The sequence below is a fragment of the Chlorocebus sabaeus genome, chromosome 18 (genome assembly GCF_047675955.1).
Source record: "Chlorocebus sabaeus isolate Y175 chromosome 18, mChlSab1.0.hap1, whole genome shotgun sequence".
Classification (NCBI taxonomy): Eukaryota; Metazoa; Chordata; class Mammalia; order Primates; family Cercopithecidae; genus Chlorocebus; species Chlorocebus sabaeus.
The window spans coordinates 74,197,915-74,215,679 of record NC_132921.1 but is presented as its reverse complement, the minus strand read 5'-3'; the positions used below and the strand labels follow the sequence as shown (position 1 = coordinate 74,215,679).

Genomic DNA, 17,765 nt, shown 5'->3' with positions numbered 1-17,765 from the left:
TGGCATGAACCCGGGAGGCGGAGCTTGCAGTGAGCTGAGATGGCGTCACTGCACTCCAGCCTGGGGGACAAAGCGTGACTCCGTCTCAAAAAAAAAAAAAAAAAAAAAAAAACAAAACCGTGTCACTGCCTCGACCTCAAGCCTACCATAGACAGCTCTCGGGGCCTGCTGTTTCCCTCCCTGCGTCCCACTGGAACCTACCCCATCTGTACCAGCTTCTGCAGCAGTTGTCCTGTCTAGCTTTACATACAGTATGTGAGGTCAAAGGAGTTGTAAAGACTCAAGATACCAACGTGGGAACCTCTTCACTGTATTTGCACAGACTACGAAGGCTCCCCCTCTTGGTAAAACAATCAGCTGCTTGAAAAGCAAATTGTCCTTTCTACTCTGGGCAACTGGCTAAAAGTGGAACAGAGAAGGAATTTCTTAGGAGAAAGGAAACTGCGATGGAGGATAAAAATCACAGAACAGACACAGAAGCTTGAAAATAATTAACAGAATAAAGTGATATTTAATTTCTGTATGACATTATAGAAAAAGACAAGCTTACTGAAAAACTTCTGGATATACATTAAAATATATTCCATATTTATTCAGAATATCATAATCAGTGCAAACAGAGACTCTCTTCTCACCTGTAAAAGTTAAGTACAATACTGTAGGCTAGATACATGATATTTCAGTCAAGTCTTCAGTATTAGCTTGTAAAAAAAAAAAATCTACAATTATAGATATCCAATTTATCATACAAAATATATATACAAAAGCATAATTGTAGTGTAGAAAGATAAAGTTAACAAAATACAACTTATGTAATTTACTTTACACAAAAATGTATTCTAGTTAATTTTTTCCAAGAGCTTCACCAATTAGTCGAATAGCAATACTCTTGCCTTCATCTGTTTGAATGACAAGCAAAGCTTCAAATTTGCCTGCGGACTTCGGTTTGAACTGCACGGGCATGTTGATGTAATGCTGGGCTCTGGAAAGAGAGAGGCACATGACAACGGCATGTCGTGACAGTACCCGCAACCCTGTCCCAGGCAGCACAGCGCCTGGCTCAGGTGTTGACGAAAGAGCTCGGTCAAGCCACATTCAGCTTAAATGTATTTATAATTTCTTTGATGCTATTATTTAACGAGAAAATGACACAAAGGAGAGAAAAATCTAAAATTGGATTAAAACAGTATTACATACATATATATTCCTGGCTATCCAGCAACTATTAATATACAAAAAGGAAAATAAGATGTCTAAACTATCATATATACAGTTTTATATTCTGCCTGCAAAAGCTATCTACCTAAGAAAGGGTTCGGGAACACCATAATTGCCCGTTTTACTCAGTCCAGATAGCATATTGTACTGAAAAGATTAAAACAACTTGTCCCAACCCTATCATTAATGGGCTGTGCAGGTTTTGCTCTAAAATTCATATGAAACTTTTTTTTTTTTTTTTGAGACGTAGTTTCACTCCTGACGCCCAGGCTGGGGTGCAATGGCACCCCACTTCGGCCTCCCGGGTTCAAGCAATTCTCCTGCCTCAGCCTCCTGAGTAGCTGGGATTACAGGCGCCCGCCACTGCACCCAGCTAACGTTTGTGTTTTTAGTAGAGGCGGGGTTTCACCATGTCGGCCAGGCTGATCTCAAACTCCTGGCCTAAAGTGATCCGCCCGCCTTGGTCTCCCAAAGTGCTAGGATTACAGGCGTGAGCCACCATGCCCGGCTCGAAACTTTCATCAAAAATATTCTAGAAACTTTACTTTCAGATTACAGTATATAGAGGCAGGTAATGAGTGCCCTATGGTTAAAAATAGTATTCTGGGGGGTTTGTTTTTGTCCCTAAAACTATGTCCTAAGAGCTTCAAAATACACCTCAAAATATGCAATTTAACAAGTTATTCACAGTGTGAATGAGGCTACACACGTATTACACACAGTCCACGTGATGTCATCAACCTCAAGGCTTAGCCGTTTTTAAGTGGACATTCTGAGCTCAGGAGAAGGAACTTCACCCCTTAGTCTTGTCTCAGAGCTGTGTGTTTTAAAGCCTGGCAACCAGAAGTGATGTACATTTCGGTTCCAGCATCTGTCCTGAAAAACCCAGCAGTGTCGGCTCTTGGGTGCACGAGAGTACACCGGGCACGAGGTTTAGAAAACAGCTTCAGTATTTCAAAGCCTTTTCCTGGATATAACTGATAACACAGATAACGTATGTTCTTAAATATATCTATATAGCGCACAGGTGTGTATGTATATCTCTCTCTATTTTTATTTAAAGGCTGGGTTATTTTTCCCAAATGCATTACACTTGTTTTACCATGTCAAAGATAATGTACTTTTTAAAAAAAATCTAATCTGGCCCATGGCATTAGCTAAAATTTTCTGTTTCATGCTGGTGGTCAATACTTGGATATATATAGTACCATTTGCCTATTTAAGAGGCATTATAACGTATGAATTACTAAAAATAATAAAATATCCCAAAACAAATCTCTGGAAGAACTCATTATTAACAAATTTCATCACAGAATATAGAACTGTTCTATATTAAACTGAAAATTTAAGTCTACTGTGATTAAAATATATCATCTGCTTTAGATTTACAGATACACGGAATAAACTGGAATGCAATTTAGAAAGAACTACAACATTTAATACAGTTATAGAACACTCCCAGCAAGACAGATATACTTTAAAAAGTACTTTGTAGTACTATTATTAAGAACTAATTTAATCTACACACACACACACACACACGGGAAAAGGTAGCGGGAAAGTCCTCTGAGCCCAGTGGGGAGGTCTAGTTCAGATCCTCTCTCTAGCTATGACGGATTCACCTGCAAAGGCACGCAGAGTCGAAACACATCTGGGGAGCAGAGAGGTCATCAGGCTGTGCACACCCAGCCCCCAACTCCCTGCAGGCCCCATCTACGTGGAAAGCGCTTAGTGGAACCTACAAATTCTAGCAACTACACTTCTTTCTTTTCTTTCAAAACATTTTTTTTTTCAGATGGATTCTTGCTCTGTCGCCCAAGCTGGAGTGCAGTGGCGCAATCTCAGCTCACTGCAACCTGTTTCCCTGGTTCAAGCCCATCTCCTGACTCAACCTCCTGAGTAGCTGGGACTACAGGCATACGTTACCAGGCCTGGTTACTTTTTTTTTTTTTGAGACGGAGTCTCGCTCTGTCGCCAGGCTGAAGTGCAGTGGCACAATCTCGGCTCACTGCAACCTCTGCCTCCCGGGTTCAAGCAATTTTTCTGCCTCAGCTTCCTGAGTAGCTGGGACTACAGGCGCCCGCCACCATGCCCAGCTAATTTTTGTATTTTTAGTAGAGACAGGGTTTCACCATGTTGGCCAGGATGGTCTTGATCTCTTGACCTCATGATCTGCCCTCCTCGACCTCCCAAAGTGCTGGGATTACAGGCGTGAGCCACCGCATCTGGCCTACTTTTTGTATTTTTAGTAGAGGCAGGGTTTCACATGTTGGCCAAGCTGATCTTGAACTCCTGACCTCAGATGAGCCGCCCGTCTTGGCCTCCCCCAAAATGTTGGGATCACAGGCATGAGCCACCATGACTGGCCCGAAACATTTTTTTAAAGGAACACTTTCTACAGAAAAAAAAGCCAGTACATTAGCACATGCAAGGTGACACCATTATCAAAGAAACTGAAAAAGGTAATAAAATTTGTTCCCACACATGGGTGAGAAGTCACTGCAGCTCAACGATAACTCTGTTCCTTGGCTTGTCACTTTTCTTGGATCTGTCCTTCTCTCTCAAATGACAGGCAAGGTCTGCCAGGATTGTGCACCCTGCACTGTGCAAGGACATGAGGGCACAGCTGAGGCGAAACCTATTAGCTACAACACCTCAGCTGGGATTAGATGTGCATGAAACAATAGGTTAAGAGAAAGATGCTTTTTGGGACTAAGTAGAAACATAAACAAATTCTTTTTAAAAAGATATAAGAAAGAGATCACTTAGAACCCTCAAAAAAGAACCCTTACAAAAAAACCTGTTAGCAATGTTTCCTTTTCCCGATTACCTTACTTACAAGCTATCATACATTCGTGCTTACTGACCTCCGCACTGGGCAAAACCCCTGTGCCTTCTTGGGGGACTCTTCTGCCTCCTTCAGCTGGAACCAGTTGACAGCCTACGAGGAACAGCCACTTTCCCGGGCTAGTGCCGGGACTTACAGAGAGCAGCCCCACGGCTCCCGGGGCCTTGGAAAAAAGTGCTTCTTTGTAAGTATCTCCTGTACCCTACAGATGACTATATTCCTATTATTACTTTGGAAATGTGTAGTTAATGGTGTCATAGAGCACAGAGTGATCTAACAAATGAAAAATGTGATTAACGCAAGGCTGGGAATTGCTTCTCAGGGCTTTAAGAACACAGATTTTGTTCCACTGCCAAGGCAAGCTAACTGTTGCTCTCATCTGGCAGTTATGTTTTGTGAGCCTTTGTCTACAGTCACAGCATCTCGTGTTTGGGACAAATACCACAGCACACAATGCCGGAAGTGCCTTTGACTTCAGTTCTGTGGTAAGAACTGTCACTGGGGTTCCTGTGGCATCTGCCTCTACTGTCCTGCTGCTTCTCCAAGGTCAACACAGGCCATTCTCTGTTATAAAGGAGCCGGTGTTTCCACCTTTCTTTGCCTAAAATTTACTTAAAAAGTTTCCTGTAACCCAGAGTTTAGTTCATTTGGTTAAACAGATCACAGAATTAGTACTTCATACACACGATTTTCTTACTCATACTTTACCAAATTTACAATGAGCTGCTGCAATTAAAGCTATTGCTGAAATCAATACTATTATGCATTTACCCTATAGCCCCATAGTGACAGTATCGATGAAGATTTTCTGGAAACTCACCATAATCGGAATAACAAGTGTCTGCCACTAATAAAGTATAAAATTATTTCATTCAAATTTATCTTCAAAGCATCAAAGTTTAAAAAGATTTAAATATGTTCAGAGTACAAACTATGCACCTTGCGATACTATTTTAAATGCTAACTTAATTGAACTGTCCAAATTTTGCTTATTTTAAAAATAGTTTCTCATGTTTCTAAGTTCCTTCTGATGCCATTAACATGACACAGGCTGCACAGGAAGGCAGCGCTGTAATCTGTGACTCTTAATTTCAAGCACTGGAACGGCAAGTTCACGTCCACAAAAATGTCTCCTTTTACACATTTCATCTCTCAAAAGTGGTTTATAGAAAACAAGCTGAAGCGAAGCAAAATGTCATCTCATTTATAAATTTGAGCTTCTCATTAAAAATGTTCTAGGCATCTTTCAAAAATCCCCTTGTCTGATTCCCACTCGGCTGGTCTTGTCCCTACACTCCATGTTAGAAATAGACTCCGCCATCTGTAGCACTATTGTGATGAAATAGGTTTAGGTTCTTTCTCTGCAAAGAGTCAAATCTGAATTGGCCCACAAATTTTGGCAGAAAAGCAATTCTTTAAAAAAAATCTGTGAAGGCAAATTAAGCAAAGAATATAACATCAAAAAAGAATCTGAAATGACGACGTATTCAATAATGGAAGTTGGAAAATGAATGTTTAACTGCAGGAAAGTTTTGACTGCCTCATACCTAGCCATAAAATGGAGAACAGTGACATAAAGCTGCAATTTAACAAGTTATTTTAAATAATGATGCTTTATCAAAACTACAGATGAGGATGGGGTATATGTAAATATTCTTTTTTTAAAGTTGGTACTATTCAAGATAATTTTTTAAATGAAACTTTGTTTAGAAGCTTTGAAAAATATTTTATTTATTTATTTATTTTTTAGACAGAGTTTCACTCTTGTTGCCCAGGCTGGAGTACAGTGGCGTGATCTCAGCTCACTACAACAACTGCCTCCCAGGTTCAAGCGATTCTCCCGCCTCAGCCTCCGAAGTAGCTGGGATTACAGGCGCCTGCCACCATGTGTGGCTAATTTTTGTAGTTTTAGTGGAGATGGGGTTTCATTATGTTGGCCAGGCAGGTCCAAACTCCTGACCTCACGTGACCCGCCTGCCTCGGCCTCCCAAAGTGCTGGGATTACAGGTGTGAGCAACCACACCCGGCCTAAAAAAATATTTTTTAAGGTAAGAAGAGCTCCTTGAAATAAAAATCTAAAGTCCTTCCAATTTGTGACAGATGTATGCCAGTTTTTACAGAAGTATTCCATTGATCCACTGCATGTTTAAAAATATACCCTGCAAAACATTTTACTGGTGAAGATGTAGGATGTGACCCAATCTGAGGAAGCAGAATGAATAATGCAGTTATGATAAAATTTGAGTTTAGATAATAACAGTGTTCAGGATAATTTATTCAGTATCTATTTGTACTCAGTTACTAAAAATAGTTACAACAATTAGAAATTTAAATGATCTTTTTCTGAAAAAACTAATTGCCTCTGCAGTCGTGCTACCATGTATGTTAGTAGTTCCAACCTATTATGACGCACACTAGAGCGTTACTCACTAGTCTCAAATCAATTGGGGCAGCCTACAATAACTGGAGAGATCCACAGACTACTATGAGAGGAGAACTTGGAGAACAGAAGTTGGAAAACTTGAATTTGGCTGATTTTTAAACTTGGGCCTTTCTCTTCTATGTAGTTGTCACAGGGATTAAATGAAGACACACTGATAATAAAATGAGGTTCTATCAAAATCTGTAGAGTGAGCGTTGATGCATCCTGCCAGCCAAGGTCACCTACAGGGGAGATTTGATGACGATGATGATGATGATGATGAAGATATTGACACTGACACTTGCTATGTCTGGGCATTATTACCACATCTCTTATATTCCTCACAATTCTATGCTGTCAGTAGCTAGCACTGGCATCCCCATTTTACAAATAAGGAAATTGAGGCCAAAGAGTTTATCAAGTTTATGATAATTTTTAGATGTATTCATTGTTGAATTTTCAGAACTAAAATCTATAGTTTGTGCCTTCAGTCTCCTGGGAGCGAAAGGAAGGGTTTAGCCCTCAAGCATATTAAAATATTTTATAGTCCATAGAAGGAAGAGGTGGTGTGAGAGATAAAAGAATAAAAAGAAAGAGTAAGGTAGAAGGAACAGTCTTCAATCAAGCCATCTTTCCAGTATCCAGGGCTGTGAGTGAGCTTCAATTGTAGAGCACCACTGGTCTTAGTAAGTGAATAAATGGCAGGCCTAGAATGTTTGCAGAGTGGTCCAAATTTTCACAGAATAGAACATGTTTCTGGAATAGTCTCCTAATGCTAAAATCAGAGACTTTACAATAATTAAATGACTTAAAAGATTCAAAGATGAAATTAAAACTATTCTTCAGCATTAAGTCCAACAGAACCCTACTATTAAGTTCTAAATAACAATGACAACCAGTTCGAGAGTTCAACCTAAACGTGCATCATATAGAAAAGAAAATTAGCAAGGATGATAAGAAAATGAGGCCCTGATTAAGAATAGTAAGCGGTGTCTGAAGAATGGCAACTGAAAAACACAATAAAAGTTTTCCCAATTAACCTGGAAAGGTTTTTGTCCCAATTAATGAAAATCTAAGTCCTTGACTCTCAGCGTACCAGTGAAATAACATTTGAAACAGGAATTACTCTAAAAGTCAATCTTAAGATAATTACAGCTCTAAGATTTACGTGGCTGCAAATCCTGGGTGGGAGGAGTCACACCAGCCCAAATGCTGCACCCTGTGGCACCGCTAAGTGCACCACGGACAGTCAGGAGCTGTCCCCTGCAGGCTCCTTTTCTCTGCTTCTACTTGCGAAGACTCATTTGATTAAGGCTGTTCGGTGCTGGTGAGGAATCTGGAGGACCTACAGCAGAGGAGACCTCACAAGCCCCAACTCCCAAGAAACAAAAGTCCTGCATCGCTGATGAGAACCCTGTGATCTGCGATAAACTTACCTCAGAGAGTACTTGGAATGTTTGACTGAGAACCCTGTGATCTGCCATAAACTTACCTCAGAGAGTACTTGGAATGTCTGACATAGAATGGCTCTCTGGGACTCAAAAACTTCAGCTGGAATTTAATAGAAAGCACTTTATAAGGTTATGAAAATTAGATCTTTTAGCATATATAAGCATACCATGCATTTATTTATTACAGATACATTTCGTAAATTTAGGTATTGCCACAAAATTAGGTAGGACAACAAATGCTAATGCAATGAAAACATATTTAAGAAAATTTTAACATGAATTTAATCTAGTTTTAACTAAAGTAAAGGCTGTCCAGAAATATGGGTGTATAATAGTACAGAAGAAAAAGAAAAAGTTAAAAATTAAAATATAAAAACAAATTTTTGATTTTCAAGTAAAGGGTTATTAACTTCCAGTGAGTTTATTTTCAAATAAAACATTAAGGAACTCTGGGGGGGATGGGAGCAGGGTCTTGCTCTGTCACCCTGGCTGAAGTGCAGTGGCACAATCACGGCTCACTGCAGCCTCACCCTCCCAGGCTAAAGCGATCCTCTCATCTCAGCCCCCACCCAAGTAGCTGGGACTACAGGTACGTGCCACCATGCCCTGTTAATTTTTTTTTTTTTTGGTAGAGATGGAGTCTTACTATATCGCCCAGGTTGGTCTCAAACTCCCAGGCTCAAACAATCCCCCTGCCTTGGCCTCCCAAAGTCCTGAATTACAGGTGTGAGTCACTGCACCTGGCCTTATATTGCATTTTTAAAAATTACCTCATTACTACAACTTAAATATAGTCTATAGAATCATCAGGAAAATGTTTGTTATCTGAGTTGAATGCATTTATTTTTCCAAAACCATAGTAATATTTCCAACTTACCGAGTGTGTAATAAAAGAATTATTTCGCAGATTGACTTTGAGTGTCCGTGATTCCCCCACACTAGTCGGCAGGAACCTGTATACATCTTCTGGGGCATAAACTCCACGAGCAGTCACATCAAACTGCCTGCTTTGGGAATAGATGTATAAGTTAAGAATTTGAAATCTACAGTAACTTAAAACTATTTTTATACATTAAAATTATGTGGTATTGCCATTAATTGGTGTTTTTCCTGGCGATTTATTTTCAAATATAGGTTTTGTAATGACAACTTATCTAATTTATGTGAAGAAGATGACAGCAGGAATCCTCTCACGAAGTGTGCGGGGTAGGCCTCCCTCTCCTCATGGCCTGGGTCTCTACCGGCCAGAAGCCCAGTTCATATGAAGGTGGCCCTTTACCTCAGTTCACTTCACCTGGCCCCTCACGCTGCAGTACCGACTGTACTTCACTATCACGGGGACACAGGCTGCTCCAAGCGCCTGATGCAGGTATGGCCTCCAGGCAATGTTTGCTGGCGGTGGCACTGGCTCTTGCCTGGGCTTCCTGAACCCTGCACATCTGCCTCCCCTTTCTCCGACCACTCCCGGGTCTCCGCAGGCTCCCCTCCACCCCCAACTCTCTGCGCATCTGACCTTCTCCTCACAGTGGCACCCCCCAGCTTGGCACCCCCCAGCAGCCCTATCTATTCAGTCACTACACAATGGTCCCTCAGGATAGCTCAAACACCTTCAGTCTCCACAAATACAAAAATGAACTTGTGATTTTTGTCCCCAAACCTGATCCTCCACTTGTGTTTGCTGAATGGTATCCGGAAGCCGACCTTCTCACAGCCATCACCCTTCATCCAGTCCATCGCAGAGGCCCTCCTATCTCCAGTCTGCCCGTTCTCTTCCTATTCCTTGACACTATTTTACTCCTGGACTCCTTTAAAATAGCCCCTCCTTACCTCCATCCTATCAGTCACACCACAGCCAGAGGATTGTCCTATACACGCACACCTGATCATGTCACTCCCGGCTTCCCAGCTCTCCAGAAGAGCAACCACCTCCTAGGCCCAGCTCTGGCCTTGCCCCCCGACTCCCCTCTCACACTGAACTTCTCCTGGGAACTTCTCCCACCCTCCTCACCTAGGCCATTTCCACTCATCCTCCTCAACTTAAATGTCCCCTTTCAGGCAAGTCCTTCCCAGGTTTCACAGACCAAGCTGCCTCTGTAACTTCTCCCCGTTTCTTGTTTGTTTCCCCCCCAGCCAGTGTGAGCTGTGGGTTGGCGAGGCTGTGTCTCCAGAAGGGAGACGTGGAGGCGCGGGGCTCAGAGAGCGAGAGAGAAGTGAGGCGTAACAGCCCAGAGGGAGTGTGCCAAGAACACGCATTCTTTAAAGGGCTCTAATTTCTTCCAAATGCATTATTGGCTCCCAAAAAATAAATGACTAAATTTATATTAAATTCAGCAGATATTTAACATATATTGTCTTTCCAGGCATCTTCCTCCAGAACTTAATTAGACCTAATTACTAATTAAGGATTATAAGAAATATTTTCATTAGGTATGATACTAAATAATATTCTCATTAAAGCTATATATGCGGCTGGTATAAGTTTTACATTTTAAAGCTTTTTAAGAATCTACTTTCGGCCGGGCGCGGTGGCTCACGCCTGTAATCCCAGCACTTTGGGAGGCCGAGGCGGGCGGATCACAAGGTCAGGAGATCGAGACCATGGTGAAACCCTGTCTCTACTAAAAATAGAAAAAATTAGCCGGGCGCAGTGGTGGGCGCCTGTAGTCCCAGCTACTCGGGAGGCTGAGGCAGGAGAATGGCGTGAACCCGGGAGGCGGAGCTTGCAGTGAGCCGAGATTGCGCCACTGCACTCCAGCCTGGGAGAGGAAGCCAGACTCCGTCTCAAAAAAAAAAAAAAAAAAAAGAATCTACTTTCATATGCTGTTTATGGGAACATAAAATGGTACAACTATTTAGGGAAAACTATTTGGCAGTTTATTTTAAAGTTCAACACATGGTTATCATGTGACCCGGCAATTTTGGGTAAAATTAGGTATTTTTACTCAAAAGAAATGAAAATGTATGTCATCTTCAGAAATGCACATAGAGTAATGTTCACAGCACCTTAATTCATAATAGTTCCAAATTATAAGACATCCAAAAGTCAACAGGAAAATGAATAAATTGTGACATGTTCATTTAATGGAATACCAAACAATAAAAAGAAATGAACTATAGGTACATTCAATAACATGAATGAATTCTTAAAAATAGTATGTGGAGAAAAAGAAGCCAGACACAAAGAATATATACATACATATGTATATATGTGAAGTTCAAGCAAAACGAATCTATGATGACAGAAATCAGAACAGGACAAATCTTGACTGCAAAGGGACAGGTAAGAAATTTTTGGGCGAGAGGAATATTCTGTGTCGTGGTTGGAGTGCTGGTAACGCATGTGAACTCCGGTAAAGTCATCAAGCATTTTACTGACTCTATTCCTCAATAAAGACTGGTAAAAAACTCGTAAGAATGACAAAAACAACATACTCAGGTATGCGAGCAGAAGCCTCTGACACAGCTTGTCTTCGGGGCTTAACTAAATGATCTATTTTAATGAGGGAATCCGTGGAAAGGGGTGCGTTTTCAGGCTCATTTTCTGCTTCGATGCTCTGTACAGAAAAATCACAGGATAAGGAAGAAGAAATAAAAACTAAGAAATTATATGAACAATTACTTATTTGAACTCTACCATTTCCTTTAAAAATTTTTTAAAGGAGATTTAAGATTTTTAAATCCCCTAAATTGCAAGCTCTGTACTCTGTACTGCCTGGTTCCTCTCTCTCTCTCATGTGCCCACATGCATGCATGATGCACACGCACACAGAGTTTCTTACATGATTAAGTCAAACATGGGTTTCATGGGCTGTATGAAAAATACAGCCAAACCCAGACATCAAACATGCCAATTAATAGAGACAAACAAGAAAATTAGGATTATGGGACTATATTCTGCATTTTCAGGCCAATTTTTCTTGTTAACTTCCTTTCTGTTTTTAAAATACACACAATGATTTACTTAAATTCAGTGTACTACTCACCTGTCCAGAGAGTTGGAATCTCAAAGTGTGTTTCATGTGAGGCTCCTTAAGAGGGTGACATTCAACATCCCAAAACTGGGCATAATCCCCTCTACCTCTGGGCAAAAATGTGATGGAGACCTACAAAATACACACAGAAGAGAAACTGAGACACTGATCATTCAACACAGTGGCAGCTAGATTACCAGTTCGAAGACTTGGTATGAAAAAAATTAAACGAACAAATGCTTTTGCACTGGCTAGTTTTCCCACTAATTGAAAGAATTTGGACAATTTCATTTCTAACAGGTTACTATACCAGATCCAAAACACATTTTTGCTTAAGGCTTTATATGACATATTCCTTAAAATGTACAATAAATGCTTTACTGTGGGGGGGACATGTTATCAGAAAGCACTAAAGCTGTCAAGTACAACACCTACACGAGAAAGGTCCAACCACAGATGCACAATTGTCTTCCCTCGAATGCTTATGGAACCCTCTGCTGGCCAAGCAGTACCAGCACAAAGGCCTCACAGCGGCCAGGAGCTGTGGAAGATGGACAACAGGGAGGGCGGCGGCGGCTACAGGAGGCAGAACAAGACAAGCACCAGACACTCCACAGTGGCAGCTCACGTTATGATTAGCTTCCAAATGTCAGTCACAGCCAGTGACCCTGGGCACATAGCTCAGTGATAAACACACCCTGCATGTGTACAATCTGTAAAAAGCTCAATCATGGGACAATTGTAATGTTTAAAAGCAGCATTTTATAACAGTTACCAATATTAAGAGCCTTAGCTTTATCAAATAATTTAGTGTTGATAATACTGATCACTTAACAATCAATCAGTTAACAATGAATCAGGTTAACAATGAATCAGTATTTCTGAGTCTGGACTTAAACATTAAAATACGTAAGCGGCCTAATTTCTGCCCACGCAGAACCTTAAACGTAATAACCCAGTCAGCCTGAGCTCAAGGCTTTTGAGAGCCTGGAGGCAAAAGTAGGACTGGTCAGGGAGAGGAGAGCATCTGACTAGAGAATTACACCACTATGGACTTGGACTCTGAGAAGATGAAGGAAGGAAAGGGTAAAACCAAAGGAAAGGGTAAAAACCACCACTGGGCACTACGGGACTACGAAATCCTAACTATACCCCTTCAAATACCAAAAACACGAGAGAACAGAGGAGGGGAAAACCAGTATTACTGCATGTTACACCCTAGGCACATACTGGGAACTCTTAACACTCAGTATCTCAGCTAATCCCCTAGCAAGCACACTCCACTTTCTCTCTGTAGATCTGCACATCCTAGACATTTCACATAAACAGAATCACACATCTGTAGGCTTCTGTGACTGGCTTCTCTCACTTAGCACCATGTTTTCAAGGCTCATCCATCTGGATATAGCATGTACCAGTAACTCCCTTCCTTTTCACTGCCAAATAATGTTTCATTTGACAGAGATACCAGATTTTGTTTATCGATCCATCAGACATTTGGGTGGTTCCCACTTTTTTGTCTACTATGAACAACCTTGCTGTGAACACGTTTTTGTTTGAAAATCTGCTCAACTTTTCTAGTGTATATCCAGAGGTGGAACTGCTGGGTCATACAATAATTCTACGTTTGGCTTATTGAGAAACTGCCCAATTATTTTCCGCAGCGGCTGTACCATTGCACATTCCCTCCAGCAATGCATGAGGGCTCCAATTTCCCCACATCCTCACCAACACTGGTTATTTTCTGTTTTTCTAAAACTCACAGCCATCTTCGTAGGTGTTAACTGATACTTTATTTCTCATTTTGATTGCATTTTGCTAATGACTAGGAATTCTAAGCATCTTCTCACATGTTTATTGATCACCTGTCTTTGGGAAAATGTCTATTCAAATCCTCTGCTCATTTAAAAAATTGGGCCATTTGTCTTTTTACTGGGTTGTAAGAGTTCTTCACGTATTCTGGATACAAGTCCTTTGTCAAAAATATCATTTGCAAATTTTTGTCCCTATTCTGTGTCTTTCATTCTCTTGATGGTTTTGTTTGAAGCACAAATGTTTTTGATTTTGATAATTCACCTATTTTCTCTTTTGTGGCTTGTGCTTTACTGGTGTCAAATCTAAGAAACCAGTGCTTAACCTAAGGTCATGAAGATTTATTCCTATGTTGTCTTTTAGAGGTTTTATAGCTTTACGTCTAAAGTTTATGGTCTATGGTCGATTTTCAGTGAATCTCTGTATATGGTACTAGGTAAGTGTGATGGTTAATATTAGATGTCAACTCAGGCCGGGCGCGGCGGCTCATGTCTGTAATCCCTGCACTTTGGGAGGCCAAGGCAGGCGGATCACATGGTCAGGAGATCAAGACCATCCTGGCTAACATGGTGAAACCCTGTCTCTACTAAAAATACAAAAAATTAGCCGAGCGTGGTGGTGGGCGCCTGTAGTCCCAGCTACTTGGAGGCTGAGGCAGGAGAATCACTTGAACCCGGGAGGCAGAGGCTGCAGTGAGCCAAGATTGAACCACTGCACTCCAGCCTGGGCAAGAGAGCGAGACTCCATCTCAAAACAACAACAACAAAACCCCACAAATACTAGGTGTCGACTCAATTGGATTGAAGGAGGCCTAGATGGCTGCTAAAGTATTGTTTCTGGGTCTGTCTGTGAGGGCGTTGCTAGAGGAGACTGACACTTGAGTCTGCGAATTGAGAGAGGAACGCCCACCCTAATGTGGGTGAGCACATCCAATCAGCTGCCAGCAGGCTAGGAGGAGGCGGCTGGAAGAAAGTGAGATAACCTTGCTTGCTGAGTCTCCTGGCTTTCATTTGTATCCCGTGCTGGATGCTTCCTTCTGTTCCTCCAAGTTCTTCAGCCTTTGTGCTGTGTGTGTGGCCAGGGGCCCTCTGACAGTTTGGCCACAGACTGAAGGCTGCACTGTTGGCTTCCCTCTCTTGAGGCTTTTAGACTCAGACTGAGCTGCTACTGGGCTTCTCTCTTCCCCAGCTTGCAGACGGCCTATCCTGTGACTTCGCCTTGTGATCGTGTGAGTCAATTCTCCCTAATAACCTCCTTTTCTTTTCTTTTCTTTTTTTTTGAGACGGAGTCTCGCTCTGTTGCCCGGGCTGGAGTGCAGTGGCCGGATCTCAGCTCACTGCAAGCTCCATCTCCCGGGTTCACGCCATTCTCCTGCCTCAGCCTCCCGAGTAGCTGGGACTACAGGTGCCCGCCATGTCGCCCGGCTAATTATCTGTATTTTTTAGTAGAGACGGGGTTTCACTGGATTATCCAGAATGGTCTCAATCTCCTGACCTGGTGATCCACCCGCCTTGGCCTCCCAAAGTGCAGGGATTACAGGCGTGAGCCACCGCGCCCGGCCAGTTTACTCGAATTCTTTTGCATGTGGCTATCCAGTTCTCCCAGGCACTATTTGTTGAAAAACATTCTTTCCCCATTGAACTGTCTTGGTGCCCTTATTTAAAAAAAAAAAAAAAATCAATTGACTATAAATATCAGGGTTTATTTTGGGACTCTCAATCCTATTCCATAGTTCTATGGTACTGTCAAAACCACACTGTTTTGTATAATGTGGCTTTGTAGTAGGTTTTGAAAACACGGAGTGTAAAATCCTCCAACTTTGTTCTATTTCAAGATTGTCCGATTATTCTAGGTCTCATATATCTATATAGATTTCAGAATCAGTCTTTCAATTTTAAAACAAAAGTCAGATGAATTTATTTTTAAACTAGTTTTTCTATGTTTTATTTAACTAAATTTGGATTAATTACAACTGTGCACTAAATCTTAGAATGAACAAAGAATAAAGTGGGCTTAGATTTTGGTGCAATTTTTTGCAGGGCAGGGGAAAAAGTTATACAATGGTATAAGGTGTATAAATTCACAGGACAACCCGTAAAGACCATTTTGGAAAACATATTTGAGGGGTCTGTGAAAGAGGCATTTAAAAAATCTTTGATATTTAAGTCATTCTTTTTGTAACACATTTATTTTCCTTTAATTCTTTAAAAATATTTTTGAATTTTTGATTAATCTCATTCTGCTAAATTCTCATGTGACAGATGCTTTTTATGTAAAATTGTCTTTTTCCTGCTGTGGTCAACTTTGCCAAAGGTTTGTCTATTATTATTATTTTTTCCAAAAAAGCAGCTTTGGGGATGTTAATCTTCTCTCATTTCTTTGTTTTTAATTTCCCTATGTTTTGCTTTAGAACTTTTTTTTCTTTCTTTGGATTTATTATTTTCACCATTCTTCAACTGACTGCTTAGCTTATTAATTTCAATTTTTTTTCTTTTTAAAATAGATGTAAAGACACCTATATCTTTACCACTATGGGCCCATTGTTGTTCCTTTTTTCTTTTCCAACTTTTACTTTAGATTCAGGGAGTACATGTGCAGGTCTGTTACCTGGGTATACTGCACGACGCTCGGGTTTGAGGAATGAATGATCCCATCACCCAGGTACCCAATCGTTAATTTTTCAGCCCTTTTCCCCCTTCTGGTAGTCCCCAGTTTCTATTGCTGTCATCTTTATGTCTATGAGTACCCAATATTTAGCTCCAACTTGTAAGTGAGAAAATGTGGCATTTGGTTTTCTATTCCTGTGTTAATTCATTTAGGATAATCGCCTTCAGCTGTATCCATGTTGCTACAAAGGACGTGATTTGATTCTACGGCTGCACAGTAGTCCATGATATACATGTACCAATCCACCATTTCTTTATCCCATCCACAGGTGATCAACGGTGGATTGATCCATGCCTCTGACACTGTGAATAGTGCTGTGATGAATGTGCAAGTGCATGTATCCTTTTAGTAGAACAATTTGCTTTCTTTTGGGTATATATCCAGTAGTGGGATTGCTGGGTTGAATGGCAGTTCTAAGTTATTTGAGAAATCTCCAAACTGGTCTCCACGGTGGCTGAACTAATTTACACTCACACTAAGTGTAGAAGCATTCCCTTTTCTCTAATTTACATTCACACTAAGTGTATAAGCATTCCCTTTTCTCTGCTGACTTGCTAGCATCTATTGTTTTTTGACTTTTTATTTTATTGTTTTGAAGACAGGGTCTCACCCTGTCACACAGGCTGGAGTGCAGTGGTACAATCTCGGTTCACTACCACCTCTGCCTCCTGGGTTCAAGCAATCCTCCCACCTCAGCCTCCCAAGCAGGTAGGACTACAGGTGTGTGGCACCATGCCCAGCTAATTTCTATATTTTTTGCAGAGACAGAGTTTCACCATGTTGCCCAGGCTGCTGACTTTTTAATAACAGCCATACTGACGGCTGTGAGATGGTATCTCATTGTAGTTTTGATTTGCATTTCTTGATGATAAGTGATTGGAGCATTGTTTCATGTTTGTTGGCTGCTTGTATGTCTTCTTCTGAGAAGTGTCTGTTCATGTCGTCTGCTCATTTTTAATGGGGTGAATTGTTTTGGGCTTGTTCAATTGTTTTAAGTTCCTTATAGATCCCGGGTATTAGACTTTTGTCAGATGTACAGTTTGTGAATGTTTTCTCCTCTTCTGTAGGTTGTCTGTTTACTCTGTTGATAGTTTCTGTTGCTGTGCAGAAGCTCTTTAATTAGGTCCCATTTGTCAATTTTTTTTTTTTTTATTACAGTTGCTTTTGAGAATTTAGTCAAAAATTCTTTCCCAAGAACAAAGTCCAGAATGGTGTTTCCTAAGTTTTCTTCTAGGATTCTTACAGTTTGAGGTCTTATGTTCAAATATTTAATCCACCTTGAGTTAATCTTTGTATGTGGTGAAAGGCAGGGGTCCAATTTCATTCCTCTCCATATGGTGAGCCAGCTATTCCAGCACTGTTTATTGAATAGGGAG

General features: G+C 41.0%; 1 protein-coding gene across 10 annotated transcripts in view; it reads right to left on the bottom strand.

The window, feature by feature from the left end:
- Positions 1 to 481: 481 nt before the first annotated feature.
- The window catches only part of CEP192 (centrosomal protein 192), a 145,953-nt gene continuing 128,669 nt past the window's right edge, over positions 482 to 17,765 (bottom strand). For 8 of the 10 annotated variants that reach the window (XM_073006494.1, XM_037982522.2, XM_037982521.2 and 5 more), the window contains 5 exons: positions 11,923 to 12,042; positions 11,372 to 11,493; positions 8,817 to 8,946; positions 7,981 to 8,039; positions 482 to 982 (listed from right to left, as the gene is read on the bottom strand). In XM_073006494.1, coding sequence (XP_072862595.1) covers positions 844 to 982; positions 7,981 to 8,039; positions 8,817 to 8,946; positions 11,372 to 11,493; positions 11,923 to 12,042 — 570 coding nt within the window. In that variant the 3' untranslated portion in view covers positions 482 to 843. The remainder of the gene's footprint in view (positions 983 to 7,980; positions 8,040 to 8,816; positions 8,947 to 11,371; positions 11,494 to 11,922; positions 12,043 to 17,765) is intronic. The other 2 variants (XM_037982524.2, XM_073006496.1) reach the window with 1 other exon arrangement.